Here is a 17,423-nt window from a genome sequence, read left to right as displayed (position 1 = left end):
CAAGCACAGATGCAGGAATACAACTTCTCTGTCAGGATGATCCAAAAAAGTATTGATTGGAGAAAGGTTGAGATGGGTGTTGCCAGCAGTAAGATACAAGTATTCTCCTTTTTCAATTTTAGTTTAGTTTTCTTTGGTAGTGGGCACTGTTAGAAACAGGTTACAAACACTGATTGATGGTGGCTGTCCCTGCATGTTTCTGCATATAGAGTATCATACTCTTAGATGTTACTAAAAACATCTTTGAGACTTCAACTTCCAAAGCAATTTTCCATGTTGTAAGTTCTCTCTGTCAGCTTCTATATAAAATACCCACAGACTATTTGTTTAGCACTGCACACAGGCAAAATCTTTCATAACACTAGAGTTTTGTTGAAAAATTATGAAATGTTAAAACTATAGTTGTGTGCATAACATGAACAATCTGTCCTGTCTTAGTACTTTTCAGAAGCTAGTTACAGGAGGGTAGATCTCTTTTTTTTCCATTGGATCTGTTCTTTGCTTAATGCACAAAACTGACTGGTTCTGGAGAGGGGTAATAATTGAATAACAAAGGAGTGCATTACCTGACTCAGGAGTTACAGAAATGGAGTGGTGTGGAGTCTAGGAAACCAGGCTGAAGCTGGGTGAGAGGATATTAAGGTTACCTTCAATGCTGTTGGTGGGATTTGTCAGCTCCCACTTAGATTGCTTCCCCACTGAGATGTCACTTCTCCCTCATGAGTCTTCTGAGGAGTGCTTTTATAGTGGTGTATATGTATTCTTTTCTGCTAAAGATGGATGAAGCACCAGGTGTGGTTTTGCTAGAAAGCTCTTAAGTCATTCTGGAAGCTTCTGTGGAGCTTTCTGGTGCTGTTGGAGATACTAGTCTGAACAATTCAGGGTAAATTTAAAGAGGTAGATGATCCCATGCATGTGAGTCTGGATTGGTGTTTCCTTTAAGTGAGGTTAAGTGCTGCTCAGTTGTCAGCACCTGTCTCTGGAGAATGGAGAGTGAAAGGAAGTATGTTCTCCTCTAAAATACTTACAGTTGCAGATCCAACAGCTGTTCTAGTGCATAATCTGCAAGTGCAAGGATTATGCAGTTTTTTATTTTCCTTTAAACTACCTCATGCATTTGACTGTTTTCCTTCCTAGGTCCGTGCACATTGAACCAATAATGCATGTGTTGTACAACCTTGTCTGAGAAATAGTAGCACAATTAGCTAATACAAATTGTGGAATTTTTATTCTGCAGAGAGCATCAAGAGCTCATCCTTTACCTCTTCACAGCAGAGTGTTGACCGGGTTCTTTCTCCTATTTCAAAGCGATGTTTGCTTTCATCTTCTGAGTCTGTTCCTTCCTCGCCATCCAGTCATGGCCAGAAAATCAGGTAACATTGTTTACAAAGCAACATTTTAACCTGCTTTTTAAAGAAACATTTATCTAATTGCTCACAGTGGTAGCTGCTTTTACAAATCAAGCAAGACATTGATTTTATAAGTGAAAACTTTTCTAAAGATGAATAAGGATTTCCATTTTAAATATCATTCCTCAAGTGGATATAAAAAAACTGAAACGCTTTGCTCTGAGCATAGCCATTGTCTCTATTTTTCACATCTGTGACCTGACTGATGAGCTTTTGCTAATTCAAGCATTTGAATTTCTGCTTCCTGTTTGAGAATTTAAATCAAGGCAATTTTACATTCTCATTTCATTCATTAACAAGCTGTAATGCTGAATTTATTACTTCTTTTCTCTCTCTGAAGAGCTTGTTCACGTGCCTGTTTTCAAAGTAGGATTTTCCAGTCTTCTTTGCATGTGGGAATGGGATGGGTACACAACTCTTCTCTTTTTCTTGTTGTTTTTTTTTAAGATCTTTTAAAGGTAAATGAATAACTTGACAAAATTAGGCTGCATTAGAATGGCTTCTCTTCCATCTCTGTATCTCCTATTTCCATGTCTGGAGTTCTTCTGGTCTAAATGGCCAGTGTTGCCTCCACTGTCCAAACATAAGAATTGTGAATATGTGCCTTCAGAAGCAGCTCTAGGATTTAACTTTTAAGATTTTTTTCCACAGAAGAGACAGCTGAATTGTCTTTAGCCTGCTAGCCATTATTCGTGATTTGGTGGCTGAAGAAAGACAGCTTGTGCTGGGGCAGCTCTAGCAGGCATTTGTAGGCTTTTCTTATTTTCTTTTATCAAGGCCTCAACATACATTTAATGCAGAGAGGGTCTCTTATCTGGTTATTTTGGAAGAGCTTTTATGTTTTTTGTTTGCAAAATGAGCTGTTGGGATATTTAGGGCCTGTGAGGTCAGTTTCCTTTAAGTATTCCCTTGAGACTGTGTCTCCTTTCCCTGCCCATTCACATTTTCTGTGTTATACCTCAGATTTCTTGTACTTCTCTGACAGACCTTAAAAAGTGGAGGTTGAATGTTAACCTGCATGTTAAGGTGATAGGGGAAAGTGCTCTAATCCTTTGAGGGACTGCACTTTGAAGGATTTTACAGACTCCATCCTGCTTGGAGAGTGAACAGTATGAACAAGTTGTGTTGCAGAGGACAGACCTGGGTCTGGGAAGGCAGCTATAGTTTGTTGTTGCTTTCTTGGGTTTCTTATGACAAAGCAAGGGTATAAGGTCCCAGTAATTGTCTTGAACTTGCTGCTTTCCCAAGACTTTCTCAAAGGAAAAACATTCTTTTGTTGCATATTTTCTCATTTCATGTGCCTCGGACTGTTTTCTGTTACATGAAATATTTGAGAAATGCATGTGTGGGCTTTTCCAGTTATTTACTCTTATTATTAGGCAAATGCCACATCACTGATGTGTATTGTGGGATTAGTTTATGACCTGTAGATTTTAAGTGGCAATGGGAACTTCTTTGAAAAGGCAAGAGAAGCGAATGTGATGCTGGACCATCCGTGACAAGCTGTTAGAAGTCAGAGCTCGGTCAGTGGGGAAGAACAATTGCCTCTGTAACTACAGGAGCTCCTTGTTTATTTATGCTACAAGATATGAGTGGTATGAAGGAAACCAGTAAACACAGACAGGAAGACTAAGTGATAAGGCAGATTATTACCTAATTTTTTGTTTGTTTGTTTGTTTGTTTAGGCCTGAAGAAACCAGTTGAGGGTTGTTGCTGAAGCAGTGGGTTCTCTGTCATTCTAGCAGTGTTGCAGGGCACAGTATTGAAGAAAGTGACCTGCATGTCCTTGAACTTCACACCCCTGAGAATTATTTAGCACTTAACCATTTCTGTGAAGGAAAGACTCAAAACATGAAATAGATTTCCAAAACTTGAAATTTCATTTACTCTGTCCTGTGTAATTTACAGGGTGTTTTTCTCCACTGACATCACTGAAGTATCCTTTTGGCAATGCAGATTTATTTGTCTGTGCCCAGATTCCCTTTTTGCTGATGAACAAATCTCATTGTTGGGGGTATGTTTGGTATTGTTTGTATTGTTTGTTCTCCACTTTTGCCCCATGGAAGACCTGTATTCCTTAGAAATTGTAAGCACAAACAGGCTGTGATGAAGGGCACCAGCTGGTGTGAAGTAAGCTCCTTTATGAAGTGCTGATGCTGAATTTCATTAGTGACCAGCACTCCTTTTGCTGTTCTGGTTCTGGTCAGAGTTTAGTAGCTGGGTCACGTGGGAGACATTGTTCTTTCACATTGTCTTTGTGATGAGATAAACGGGGATTTAGAATGAGGGCACTAACCCCATTTTGACAGAACCCAGATTTGCACCCCTGCATCTCTTGTTTTGCCAGACATCTAATCCTAATACATTTCAAACACATCTGTTGAGATGAAATCAAAATGGGAATTGAACTGTAACACAAAGCTTAAAAAGGCAAATTTCTTAATTTCAGTTGACTGTCACAATTCATTGTATTTCTCCTTTTTTACATTTTTTCTTACTCTTTTTATTTTGTTTTAATGTAATAAAATTATGTCATGTAAAGACATTAGGGAAAGGCTGAAGGGAAATGCAGTGGACTTTCGGTAAAAGTTAGAGAACTGGATTGAATACCATAAATTTGAGTCAGAAAGTTTCATGGATTTTAGGTTTGGTTTAGTCTGTTGCTTAGCATGTGAGTGAATTTCAGATGGCTATTTGCTTAGAAGTTCAGCATTTATATTTATTAGCTTATTTATATTCTTCCTTATTTTTTTCAGACTTCAGAGTCAACAAACAGATAAACAAGATCTCAGTGATATTCACAAACCAGAGAAACTAAGGTATGAGGATCTTGAAGAACACATTTCCACTCTTGAAGGTAAGTTTTAGTGCATTTCAGACAGTTTGTTTAACACCTTAGGGCTTAAGAGTATAGGATAACTGTCTTCATAGTTTTAAGACTCTAGTTGGAGAGAAAAATTTCTGATTGATTTTGGAATTAGGGAAAACCAATGTCTCAGATGATGGGGTATTAAATTTCTTCATTCTTGCATCTTTAGGTAAGTGTATATAGTAATAAGCAGACATTAAATTGAATTGGTTCTGAAATTTGTAACATAAATTTGTTCAGAAATCTTGCATAACCTTGTTCTGATTAATACTGTAAGTCTGATGGTTGCTTTGGAATGTTTTAAAATTGTGTATAAATTTTTTTAAACAGAAAAGTATATTAGTATGTGAACTAAATTGAGGCTTTATTATATTTGCTGCATAAATTAGAACCAGGTTATAAGTCTAAAGATAGGTTTCTGTAGCTATTGCATGCACTCTTGATTCTTCCTTCAGTAACCGAGGCTTAAATAGTAGTGTGAAATAGAAGTTCCTTTAGGTTGCATGTAAATGTGGGAAGAAGGAACTCTTGCAGTTAATCAGAGGAACTCTTATGCAGTTAATCAGCATAAGAGTAGTTTTGGAACATGTGGTTCAGTTACTGAAACCTGAATTTTGTTCCTTTTTTTTCTCTGAGGTCAGTACTCCATTAATTTGCATTTCTTCTCTCTGTTGATTGCAAGCTATAAAATGTTTTCTTCTCTCTGTATGCTGCAGAGTCAGTTTTCATAAATCTTTGATGTAAGGGAGTGTAGAAAGAAGAGGGTAATCAAACTTGATGTCCTTTATAGCCATTTGTATACGGAGTGAGAAATACAAGCAGTTACAGACCTTACTTAGTTTTGAGTGACATCCTAATGTTGAACCTTGGCAGCCTTATCTCCCATGAAACTGTGAGTTTAAAGTAAATGAAGTTGTCAATGAGGAAGATGTGAACAGCCAGGTAACCCTTCCTATTTGCAGATTTCATGAGGTCTGTAAAGTCCTGAGGCTTGGTGGACATGTGGCATTGTGTGGTGTAACTCAACTCATAGGTGGTGAAGAGATTGTGGTTGTGCTGGGAGAGTTTGGGGTATTTTCATTGAAACCAGTGATTCTGTCTGGTGTGAATGTTTTCAGACTGGCTTATTCTTTTGGCTGTGGTTAGATCATATGGAAAATGGAGTGGAGCCCTTGCTCACTCTCCTGACCCTCTGAGAATACGGTTTTCAGTATTTTAAAAGCAAGCAACCAAAAAAGATGTTTGTTTAAATAGCAGATGTGCTGATAGTGTTTAGTGATAACTGGCAGAAGATAATGCCTCATCTGTGCATTTCTGTGAAGCTTTACTCATTACTCAGCTGGTTTGATTTCTCTCATTTATTTCTTTTATAAGCTTTAAATGCATTATTTGAATATGAACCAAGCCTGTAGCCACTAATGGTTTCTACTCATCTCACATTTTAATTAGACTTATATTTATTTGTTAAATTTTGTATGGGAGACTTTTGGGAATACATTACCTATTTCACTTTTATTTTATTACAAATGAAAACAGACTGGCATTTTCTTGGCAATTAGGGCAGAGTGGATGCTGTGCCCAGGTAAGGTGCTAATGAATCATTTGCTGATGTGTGGTGGTCAGTCTGTAAGAGTTCACAAATGCTGATGATTACTCAGTCAACAGTACTTTAGTTGGGTGAGCCTGCATCAAGAGACAATCTCAGTGTGTTAGGAGGAAGTCAGATTGGCTGAAAAGGGGAGGAGGTGGCTCAGGAGAAATTGCAGGGAGAGGTGGGTAAGAAAGTAAAATCTAAGAAGTAAGTACAGAAAAAGATTTAGTAAAGGATGAAGTTGATAACAGTAAAAAAACAATGACTTAAAGGAGATACCAGAAAATATGGAAATCTTTTAGTCCTACTGTGAGTGAGTTCTAGAAAGAAAAGATCAGCAGATTATTTTGGCAGCAACTGCGTGGTGTGCTTAAGGGAATAATGCATCTCTTGCTGTCTACCCTTAAAAAGGGAGTGGAAGTGTACAGAATTACCTTTTTTCTCCTTTGCAGAGTAGTTAATTTGACACGTTTTTTACTATTAATGGTTCTGGTTTGGGTTTCTTTGTTTGTTTATATTGTTAGCAGTCATTTTGAAGTTAGAAGTAATATTTAACTGGGACAAGTTTATGAAAGGAATTTTTAAAATTTAAACACACCTACATGACGCTTATTGGTGCCTCATATGGAAATAATGTTGTTGTTGATGGCTTTATAATTAAGAGAGAGCAGCAAAACAGAATAGATTTTCTTTTGAGTGTGATAGCCCATTATTTTGGTCTTACAAAACACCCCATATATAGAATTTATTTTCCTAGGTGAAGCAGGTAGGAATTCCTCTTGCTTTGGTAAGAAACTGAAAACATTCTTCTAACTTAGAAGGACAGCTTGACAGAAATTTTCTGTTATGCTTTCATCTGCAGTTCTTTTAAAAGAGTTTTAATTTAAAGAAATTTAGAGAGACAATTTTTCAGAGAGTTCAGAGAGAAAGAGGCTGATCTGTCGTAGGAAGGGGACCAGGACACCAGGTGGTTCATCACAGGTCCAGTTTATTGAAGAAAGCATCAAACACTTATACAGCAAATAATAAGCTTATGAATATTCTGTAAGCCAAGCAATCTATTGGTTATACCATGAACTCTTCCTCATTCCTTAGGGGTTACATCTCTCTTTTCTCATGTCTCTTTCACTATTTGTTATCCTACTACAGCTAGGCCCAAGGACACGCTATCTAGCCAGTGAAGAACTTGGAATTAGCCACGGTTTTGTATTTTTCCAGTCTCTAGCAGCTAAATTCCCAACACTGATCAGTTTGGTTGACTTGAGTTTTTTCATGTAAAATATTTCAGTTTTATTATTATGTGAAAAAGAAAAAAGCTTAAGACATTGCTAGTATATAAAGGATGAAAATTGATGTTTTCTAAAGCTTTAGCCAAAACTTAGAGATATATAGAGTATCTGTGCTATGTTAGACCAAGTGCTTGGGAGAATAGTCCTGTGTATTTTGGGTTGGCTATTTAGAGATAATACCCACATCTTGTTTTAGCTCTTTTTTTCTGTCTCCCATCAAGTGAGGTAATAGCAGTCTGCGTATTTGCAAATCAGTAATTTAAAAGCAGTTCTGTATCACAGCAATGGTCAAAGAGGAAGGACAGTAATTGTGTTTTTGTGAATTCAGATCCAACCTTGCACAGGGAAAAGATAGTATAATGTAGAATATCTGAGTTAGCAGCATCCATCCTGTGCACTGAAGAAGGCAAAGACCCCATTAAAGAGTGTGTGACCAGATAGTTAAAGATTATTTTTATATGCATAAAAACTGTGAGCTGAACTTGGATATACAATTTTTCTGTTACTTGTATCTTGATTTTGTAAAGAAATGAAAACATCTTGGGTTTCTGCTGTATATTTCTACAGTTTTGGCTTTATAAACAAATGTGTTCCAATAGCTAATTTCAAAACTAACAATTCTGTAATTAAGGAAGCAAGTACAGCCTATGATAATTCCTAATTCTCAGGGAGATGATCAAGTTGAAGGGAAAATGCTCAATTAGTGCTGATATTTTTGTGGTCTAATTTAGCCATTCCCACACTCTCTGTCCATTGCTGTGCTCCACTTTTGCAATTACAAAATAAAGGAGCCATTGTTCACATTTCTTCTCCAGATCAGGGGGACATACCAGAGGAGTGTGAAAGTGATGTCTTGCATCCATCTGGGGACATTGTGGATGGAAACTGTGTCACAGCCCCTGTGCCAGCAGCAGCCACTTCACTGCAGGACTTGAGTGAGTTCAGACACAAAAGAAAGTACCCTTTTAAAATGTCAAATGTGTAACACAGAAAGACAAATATTTAAGAGTCTGTAGGTATGTAGGCTGGTGTGGTTGAAAAATTTTCCAGAAAGTGCCATTTCTGTAATAAGGAGAAAGGAGTGTTTTCCTTTGCTTTTTTTGTATGAGGATGACGTTTTTCATCCTGGCTTTAGTTAAATTTGCTTTTAATTTAAACATTCTTGCCACCCATCCCACCCCCTCATCCAGCCTCTTTGTAAGATGATTATTTTTTCTTTAGGGTAATTTTATATTTATATATATTATAGGATATTTTATATTTATATTTTTATATTATATTTTATATATTATATATAATAATATAAATATATTATATATTATAATTATATATATAATTTTCTTTAGGGTATTTTTCCTGCTTTTGATAGGAATGAGACATTTAATGTTTTGAAGAATTTTATGTACTGCTTGTCTGGATTTTAAAAAATTTATTCTTGACTCTGTTGGTGAACTTTATTATCACAATGCAGTTTTAATTCTTTGGCTGGATGAGAATAATATCTCATATATAGTCAGCATATGCTGCTTTTCTCATTGTTCTAGATGCAAACATTATGATTCTTTTTATTTTAGAGAAGGGCTTTCTAGCTTCTCATGATTCCCAGTCCTTAGTTTGCCCATCTCATTGCTATCTAATGCTGTTCTATGTACACAGCTTTTTAAATACATTGGTCATATCAGCAGCTTGTCCGGCAGTAATTTTCCAAGGGATTTTAAATACTTTGCTTTATAAAGAATTGTATCCAACCACATTGCAGAGGGGGAAAGAATACAGTAACATGGACTTTGGGATAATAAAGGTTTGTTTAATAAGAATAGCCAGTGCTATTCTGAAGAAGTGCACAGATCTGTCAAATCTCTGGCCTCTACTTTGGCTGTACTCTTTAACTCTTGGTGAGTCATTTATCAGACTAGGAAATGTTTGGAGGTGGGAAAACACATTAGCCAAGAGTAAGTTCAGTGTATGTACAAACAGTATATGCAGTTGGTTTTCATTTGCTGTTAACATTATACAGGAACCTGGTACTGATTTATATGCTCTTGTAATGATTACTGAACTACATAAATCAAATTACAGATGTTGGCATATTTTTTCACAGCAGTGCTGGATCAAAGGCAGATTGAAGAACAGAACAGAGAAGTTGAGCAAAACTTAGAAGAAGAAAGGAAAGCAGGAGAAGAAAGAAAAGAGAAAGAACAACAGGAAGCTTTGGAAAACGAGCAAAAAGAACTGGAGAAGCTTAATGAAGAGGTGGTAATTTAATTTCTGACAGTGATGCAGCCTCGTAGTGGCTTGCAGTTTAGGGTTGTTATGTTACTTGGTTAAAAGTAGATTTTTATTTCATAAAGTGAAAGTAGTAGAGGCTAAGTTATTTTTTGTACTTGTGTGATTAACCAGTCTCACTAGAGTGTCTTCTTATGCCAAGTGACTTTTTCACTGGAAACAGATGCCTTTCCTTCCCTGCCTCATGTAACTGGAAGCTACAATTTAATGGCCACTGCCACCATGCTGTTGGAACAAGCTGAACATTTGCTGTCTCTGTGGTGTGGCCACTGCAGGTGGGGACACCACCACAATATGTTCATGTCCATCTGTCAGGACTTCCAGGGTACTCTGGGAAGCAGAGGGTATAAGGAGACCTTGAGTTTGCTTAAATCCGTTTGAGCTTAAACACTCAGTGTTTAGTGTTCTGGATTTTTAGGTCCTGTTTAATACTGTTTAGACTGGTGTGTTTTACTGAGTTTAACGTGAAATTCTGCAGGTATTGCAGGTAGTAAGGCAGAAATGTATTTTTCTAATCAGTATTTATTTTTATTTTTGTGTCTTAAAGCATATCCAAGACTCACTGAAAACAGATGAAGAAATAGAAGACAAAGAGGGAGTAAAATCTGAGCATGGTAGCACTGCTGCTGAAAATAATGTAAAGGATCCTCCTTCCAATCCATTAGAAAAATACATGAGAATAATTCAGCAGAGCAGAGAGCAGGAACTGGCAAACAAGGTGATTATTCTCAAAACATGGTCCCAAAAATATTATTGGCCAAATTTGAGTCTTGTTAGGCATGCTTAGAATGAAAACAATTTTCACATTTAATTTTTTCTTCACTTACAAATTTTATGTAGCAATCTGCAGAGCAGAGTGTTTGGATTTGTATTGGAAAAGTGTGATGATCCAAAGAAAAAAACACAGAAAACTTTGTTCTGTAAGGGTTACTGGTGTCCTCTGGGTGGGGGATTTGTTCGCTTGGTTTTTAATGTTCTAGGACAATATTTTAAAGTCCTCAATTTTTAGCTTAAACTGTGTTTAAATACAGTTTGAAGCTACACGTCAGGTTGTGTTCCTGTAACACAACAGAATTTATTCTGGCAAAATGGAAAATCAGACTGTTAAGGAAGAGGTATGGGTGGACATGACTTCAGTGAAGGAATGCAGGATGCTTTTGTTCAGACATGATCCCAATCTAAATTTCCTAAGTGTTACTATTCTAGATCCAGTGTAGCATTTGTAGAAATAGGGCTGGTCCTTTGGAATATTTATATTTTCAGTTATGAGCCTTAAAAATGTAGCTACTAATATTAAATCACTTTGACATTAGAACTGGTTAGAGAAAGTGTATTTTCCTCTTGGTTACCAGGATTCAAAAAAAGAAGAAATAAGAGAAGGGTCACCCTCAGAAGGACTTCTATCTACTGAAAATGATGACAGGTAAGGTTCATGTATTAATCACTTCTAGTACTCCATATTAACAAATAATAATAATATAACTAATATATAGTTTTAATAGATTTAGTATTAATTATGTTAAGAAACATCTGCCTCCTTAGAAACCTAAATAAATTATTAATCAAAAGCAATTGTGTCAGAAAAATTGAAGATCCTTCCAATTCTTGTACATGCAAGTTAAGCACTGTATGTAACACATCTGAGAGCTGCACTTTATGATCTGTTTCAGTAGTTGTGGCACTCACAGCTTTTTCACAGAGAGCTGGAGTTTGAGGGATTGTTCTTGGGTGACGACACCCTGGGTAAAGGTTTGTCTGTGCTGCACCTCACCATAGTCTGTTCCTAGCTTTGATTCCTCAGTAGCATTGTGGACTTTTAAGATGCTTCATTCAGAGATTTTGTCTGCCTGCACTGAGTCACAACAACCCAGGCATTTCCTCTGGTTTTCTCTAGGCATTGATAAATACAGATGAGTGTTTTAGTTGCTTGCAAGAGAAAAACCAAACAATCCTCTTCCAAATCTTTCAGTTTATTCCAAGATGTAGAATTGAAAATAAGCAAAAAATATGGAGCAATTAGGAAAAAAAAACCCATAAAGGTTCACTATAACCATAGTAATGATTCAATATTGTCTGTGCTGTTAAACATAACAGCCCCTACCCTGCTGCTCCTGAATTGGCACCAGTTGTGTTGTTTTCACTTGGTGAGCACTACAGAAGTTCATTCTGCTTTTTGAGGTGATGCCTTTCAGTTAATGAAGGCCCAAATCCTCCTGCTTTAGGGTTGGTTTTATTGCCAGCAGTTCACTAAAACAGCAAAGGCAGTCTCTGAAGTTCTGTTTTAAAATGAGTATTAAGATTTAAGATAAACTACATTAACTCATACCACTTTATTTTCCTCCCTCCTATAATCAATATAGTCTTGCAGACATTTCTCATGGAGACGTGGATGAAAGCTTCTGGTGAACAATAACTACTGATTTTTAAATTTTTTATTATTATTATTATTATGAGAAAGATATTTTTAAAGTCGTTTTGTGCCTTTAATAAATGTTAGGCACCAACACTGCAGGCTGTGTAATTATAAATTAATAAAGCTGATTTTGATCTGTTTCATCACTTCAGTCATTCATTTCAAACAGGGAGTCCTGGTGTGTTACTAATCCAGGAGGAAGCCCTTGGGTGGGGTGAGAGAAAGAACAAAGCAGGGAACAGAAACTGATCAGTATGTTTGGGTAGATGTGTGTTGGCACTGAATTCCTCTAAACCTTGTCAGTTTTGCCACCCCTGTCCCCCAGTCCCTTCTGCAAATGGTTCAAAGTGTGGATGAAAGGAAGAAAAAATTCCCTCATCATCACCTGATTTAGAGGTGTCCCGTGGAGGCACTTGGCTCACACAGCTTCGGAGCACTGAGTGTGACAGACCCAAAATAAGGTGTCCCTTCTGCTGCACAGCAGGGGCAGGAGCCACTTTCAAAAGCAGCCCCTCTCATGTATCACCTCGTTGGTATTAACCAGCCCAGAATGGAGAGATTAAAATAAAAATGCTATTTAACTCATCTTTATTTAAGCTTTGTATTTTGTAGGTAGATTATAGGCAAGATCATTAAACTTTATTTACAGTATAAAATACAGTAGTTTTTATCAATGAAGTAAGTTTGGGTGGCAGCATATATTACAACTTGCACTGCATTTGAGGCTGCTCATCTTGACCTAACTACAAGAACATGAAGCCAAGTTTGACAGAATTTAGGGGCAAAAAAACAAAGTTCTGTCTTAAATTTGCTGGATGTTTAAACACAATGTACCAAAACCGTGACAGATACAAACTTTGCTTTTTGAAATGGAGCTAAAATGTGCTGTGGTGGTTACTCTGATTTTGCATACTGCTAATTTGCTGTTGCAGCCACTCTGGCCTTTACAGAATGTTTGAGTGACTTAGAATTTCTGGATGTTGGGATGGGGTAGTGCTTGTTGCATTATGCTGGCCTGGAACAACTACCACTACTGCATGCTGCACACAGCTGCTGCTGCAGCTGCAACTGCAGAGCTGCCCTGCCCATGCAGGAGGGCAGGGAGCTCTGGAACAGAACGTGTTTCACCTCAGATAGAGACATAAAGCCTAGAGATGCACTGCCATGGAGTAGCTGTAGGTCTGGGTTCAAATAAGCATACACAAGTGTTGTCTATTATCTACAAATATTTATTTTAACACTTGGATGTAACTACAGGAAGCCCTTGGCACTGATAGAAAATATTGATTCACTGTTAGGTTACAAAAATTTATACATAGCAAAATTTAATGCTCTTTACATAAAAATATTAGACTACTTAAACAAAACTTCAAAAACTCCCAGTAATAGCTACACTGAATTAGAAAAGAATTAGGCTTTAAGACACTGCCTCCATTATTACCCTTATGCAAACACTGGGCTAGAACATCACCTGCATTGCTGTAGAAATGTCTCCTTCATGCAACAGGTAAGAACATACACTAGGCTATTTTGTCATATTTGCTCTACATCAATCAACTTTGCCCCTTTTTTGAAACTGTCAAATTAGACTTCAATAGTTAACAAAAGAAATTATATTTGAAGTTAATACCCCCCAAAAAATGCCTTTTCTCTTAATACTGATTTGAAGGAATTTGTGCTTCCTTTGATGTATATTCAGCAAACAGTCAAAACTACCAAACCACACGTCAGCTTAGCAGGGGTATGACTTGAATATTTAATTTTTTCAAATGAATGATGTATTTTTACTTTTCCCCCCCAACATTTATATATATATATATATATATATCATATAGAACAAACACCAAATATACCATCACTAATACTCAAGATATCACTGAATGCTTCTGAAAAAAAACATTAATTAGAAGGCAGACTTCTATGGGAAATGACTTTAAAATGGCACCAGTTTGTTTGTTGTTTTTTTTTCTGAACACCACGTTTTCTTAGTGTGCTAATTAATTTGTAAAAAGGAAAACACATAAGCACTGACTATAAATTTGCTAAGCACCAAGATAGAGAACGGTGGACATCCTGTATTATTTTTATGGCTGCAAATTTTATTGTTTGTGTAAAACTCTGCAAACTTTCCCATCCGCTCATTTGGAATTGTCAGATCAGTGTCATTTTAATAAGGTAACACTTTCACTTACTTAAAATGTAGGATAATGGTCTCCTGCCACTATATAAATGCTACAACATTTATAGAAAATAAATATTAAGGCAAAGCTGACATTTATTTTCAAAGAAGGGGATCATTATCCAGATCCAGGGGTCTACATTCCATTAAATAGTTAATAAAAGGATTAGAACTTGGGAGATCTGCTCGCCCCTCAGGTGAGCACAGGGATGCTTCGTGGTGGCAGTGTGTGGCACAGGAGTGCAGCTGCTCCCATGGCCCAGGCGTGGGTGCTCCCAAACAGCCCCCCTGCACCACCTGGGAGCTGCTGCAGCTGTGCCATCGCACACACAAACACAGGAGCTCCTCTCTCTCAGGAATCCCAGCTGGGCACGGGTTCCTTTGGGAGTGCTCACTCACACACCCTGCACTGCCTGAGGTCTGCACAGATCACTGCCTGCTCGGCCAGGGCACCCGCCACCGGCTTGTGCAGGGCGTCATGCTCCAAAACAAGTCAAATGTTAAACACCAAGTCTCAAAGAAGAATAATTTGGTCACTTTTTGTAAAGTGTTGCCTTTTAAAATGCCTGGAATAAACCCTCCATTCTCTTTTAGAAAGGATGGAAGATTACCAGTGGGATGATTTCCCTAAAAAAGTTTTCCAGGAGCTGGAATGTGAAGCTTTTACACTTCTCTCTAATTTCGTTTGCTAGACACACATCTGTACTGCAGAGCAGCTATTTGCTGATTTGTCAGAGCTACAGAACTCTTCTGCTGAATTATTGTGGCAAACATTTATGTGTAAGAATTGAGTTGCTCTTTTGACCGAGACTGGATATCCTGAAGCTCCTGCTCTTCTTTTGCTTTGATATCTTGGTAGGCCTGCATTTTGCTTGCATCCTTTAAGTAGGCCCAGTTAGAAGACAGTATCATGAGGAAGTGGATCTGGAAGAGAAGGGTGAGCATGATGGCGAGTGAGCATGTCAAGAGGCAAAGCAAGCTGCTAGTCAGATTAATAGACGCTCTTTAAAACAACAACCATAAAAAATAGTTATTCTACGTTAATAAGCATTCTGTTATTAAAACAAGCACAGAGGCTATTTTTCAAAGAACTCTAGAATTTGGCATGCTAATAATTCAGTTGGTTATTCACAATTTAGAGAAAGTTAGTACAACAGTATTAAAATGAGCTACAGAGTTGTACGGGTCAATTAAAATGCAGAATGGGGGAAGCAGGAACAAACAGTTTTGTACGTGGCAGTATACGGAATCTGTAAACTACGAGGTGCTCAGAAGAACTGCTCTCTAAGGTCGTGGTGTTTATGCATATCCAAGCCCAGAGCCCGGCAGGTCTTTTCCCCCAACAAGCAGATGAGAATTCCACCCTCCCCCTGGAAGAAAACCTGAAACTGTGAATGTTTTATTCACTCAAACAAGGCTACATTAACACATCGAAAAATTAAACATCAAAACATGAATCCAAAACTAAGCAAAAGCATGCAATGTCTGGGTTAAGAAGTCTTAATCCTGCGTTTTTATAGCTACATTTTAAACTTCCATTGTCCAACCTCAGGTGAAGAGTTGTGTATAGCAAACGGTTCTCTTTTTTAAATTATTATGTGTTTGTTTTTCTAGTTTGTGCATTCGTCTCTTGCCAACTTCTTTTACCCATACTTCATGCAAAAACATCTACATCTGAAAACATTGATTCACTTCTCCTTCTTTTTCCCCCCAACACTGTGAAAAGGTCCCTGTGACCTATGCATGGTTTTGCTTCCTGTGCAGTCATACTTACATTTTGAGATCTGGCTACTGAGAAATCAGTTACTAAAGTGCAGCCATACAAGAGCAGAAGCTATTTATATGCTGTTTCTTACTAGTTCAGGGTCCAAAAGAAAGAATGTGATTGTTTTACGCAGAGCTAAGACAAGGATTTATTTTCTTAGAGAAAGAGTATCATTTGGCATGCACTTAAGAGTGAGAGAAAATAATTGATTTAATCATCCATGGAATCACTTGGAAATACAAGCAAATTAATTCATAATACCTGGGCTTCTGACCTCTGCCAGCATAGACTGGCACTACTTTATTATTCCTTTCTTTCACATCATATATATTTTGCATGCTTAGGGGCATTTGTATTTGGTGTTCATGGCAAAGAATAAATTAATGCATCTGACCCTGAACTGTTCCAGTATTTGTTTGAGATGACTGTTAGAAATCAAGTGGAGACCTGAAATGAAAACATCCCTTTTTCAGAAGGATGCTTTATAAACACCCCTACAGTAACTGAATCCTCTCAACATGAAAAAATAGCCAGATCTCATCCACATCATAGTTCATATACAAGAAGTCATTTCATTAATCTGATAAGCTAAACGATGCTTACTGAAGCTATTTACAATTACTGTAACAAAATCCAAAAGCTAGACTTTTAGTCTAGGGTGTCAGTGGTATTTCAAGCTACGCAATGCAGCTTTTTACTGGGCTTATACAATTTAGAATTTAGTGCAGCAATCTTCCCGACTCTTAAACTTCAAAACAGCATAGTTATATGTAGTAGCCATCATGTAGATCAGCTGGTGGAAGAGAACAAAATACAGGAGAGTAAGATACAACAAGGTGACGGCTCAAGCCCACTTGGGCAACTCTCGATACTTTTACAACAGATGTTACTCTGAGCTCCTTCCAGGGTGAAGATGCAAATAAATAAACCTGCCATTTCTCTGGGGAGGATAACCCAGCTCAAGCCCAAAGGCCATTTTGTCAGCCAGTTGTGAGTGCTACAGCAGCCTTGGCTGGCACAGGGTTAGAAGCTGGCCACTAAAGGAAGCGTTAGGCATAGGAACCGCTACCTGAACGGGCACTGCAGGGTTGGACCAATCTGCCTGGCTCCAGGCAAAGGAAACCAAGAGGTTATAAGCAGCTGATCAAATAAACTACAAAAATGAAAATAAATAGTGGAAATAAAAGCAGAAATAGTGGATAGAAGTAGGATTTTGAAAGGACATGCAAATCATTTTTTCCTAAGTATGGGGAAGGTGGGTTAAGGTGACTTCCTAAAGCAAAAGTTGGGGACCTGCTGACTTGTGATGACCAAACCACAGCAGCAAATAATTGTGATTACAGCTCACCCCCCTTCATGTCTAGTATCACTACCTTTAATATATACAAAATTTAATCTTAACTTATCTTAAGCCTAAAATGAACATTTTTAATGATAAAATAACAAAAAATACTACCCACCAATGCTATGACAGTGGCACCAGCTCCAGCACAAGCCACAATGAACAGGTGGTAAGACATGTAGAACTAGAGAAAAAAACATATTTAAAACATTGAAGTAATTCATTAGGAATAGTATAAAACGTAGTATAAAATGCATTTCAAGTGTTCTAGAGAATAAGG

General features: G+C 37.4%; 2 protein-coding genes across 10 annotated transcripts in view; one reads left to right on the top strand and one right to left on the bottom strand.

The window, feature by feature from the left end:
* Nucleotides 1–12,000, top strand: part of OFD1 (OFD1 centriole and centriolar satellite protein) — a 29,947-nt gene extending 17,947 nt beyond the window's left edge. The window contains exons 16-22 of one of the 2 annotated variants that reach the window (XM_063183237.1): nucleotides 1,238–1,373; nucleotides 4,166–4,266; nucleotides 7,974–8,093; nucleotides 9,263–9,411; nucleotides 9,992–10,162; nucleotides 10,797–10,867; nucleotides 11,805–12,000. In XM_063183237.1, coding sequence (XP_063039307.1) covers nucleotides 1,238–1,373; nucleotides 4,166–4,266; nucleotides 7,974–8,093; nucleotides 9,263–9,411; nucleotides 9,992–10,162; nucleotides 10,797–10,867; nucleotides 11,805–11,850 — 794 coding nt within the window. In that variant the 3' untranslated portion in view covers nucleotides 11,851–12,000. Of the gene's footprint in view, nucleotides 1–1,237; nucleotides 1,374–4,165; nucleotides 4,267–7,973; nucleotides 8,094–9,259; nucleotides 9,412–9,991; nucleotides 10,163–10,796; nucleotides 10,868–11,804 lie in introns of both variants that reach the window. The other variant, XM_063183234.1, reaches the window with a different exon arrangement.
* Nucleotides 12,001–12,428: 428 nt separating this feature from the next.
* The window catches only part of GPM6B (glycoprotein M6B), a 106,846-nt gene continuing 101,851 nt past the window's right edge, over nucleotides 12,429–17,423 (bottom strand). For 6 of the 8 annotated variants that reach the window (XM_063183322.1, XM_063183295.1, XM_063183318.1 and 3 more), the window contains 2 exons: nucleotides 17,262–17,327; nucleotides 12,429–14,960 (listed from right to left, as the gene is read on the bottom strand). In XM_063183322.1, coding sequence (XP_063039392.1) covers nucleotides 14,811–14,960; nucleotides 17,262–17,327 — 216 coding nt within the window. In that variant the 3' untranslated portion in view covers nucleotides 12,429–14,810. Of the gene's footprint in view, nucleotides 14,961–15,419; nucleotides 16,595–17,261; nucleotides 17,328–17,423 lie in introns of those variants that run through there. The other 2 variants (XM_063183300.1, XM_063183327.1) reach the window with 1 other exon arrangement.

The sequence above is a fragment of the Melospiza melodia genome, chromosome 2, assembly GCF_035770615.1.
Source record: "Melospiza melodia melodia isolate bMelMel2 chromosome 2, bMelMel2.pri, whole genome shotgun sequence".
NCBI lineage: Eukaryota > Metazoa > Chordata > Aves > Passeriformes > Passerellidae > Melospiza > Melospiza melodia.
This window is presented reverse-complemented; position numbering and strand designations above follow the sequence as displayed.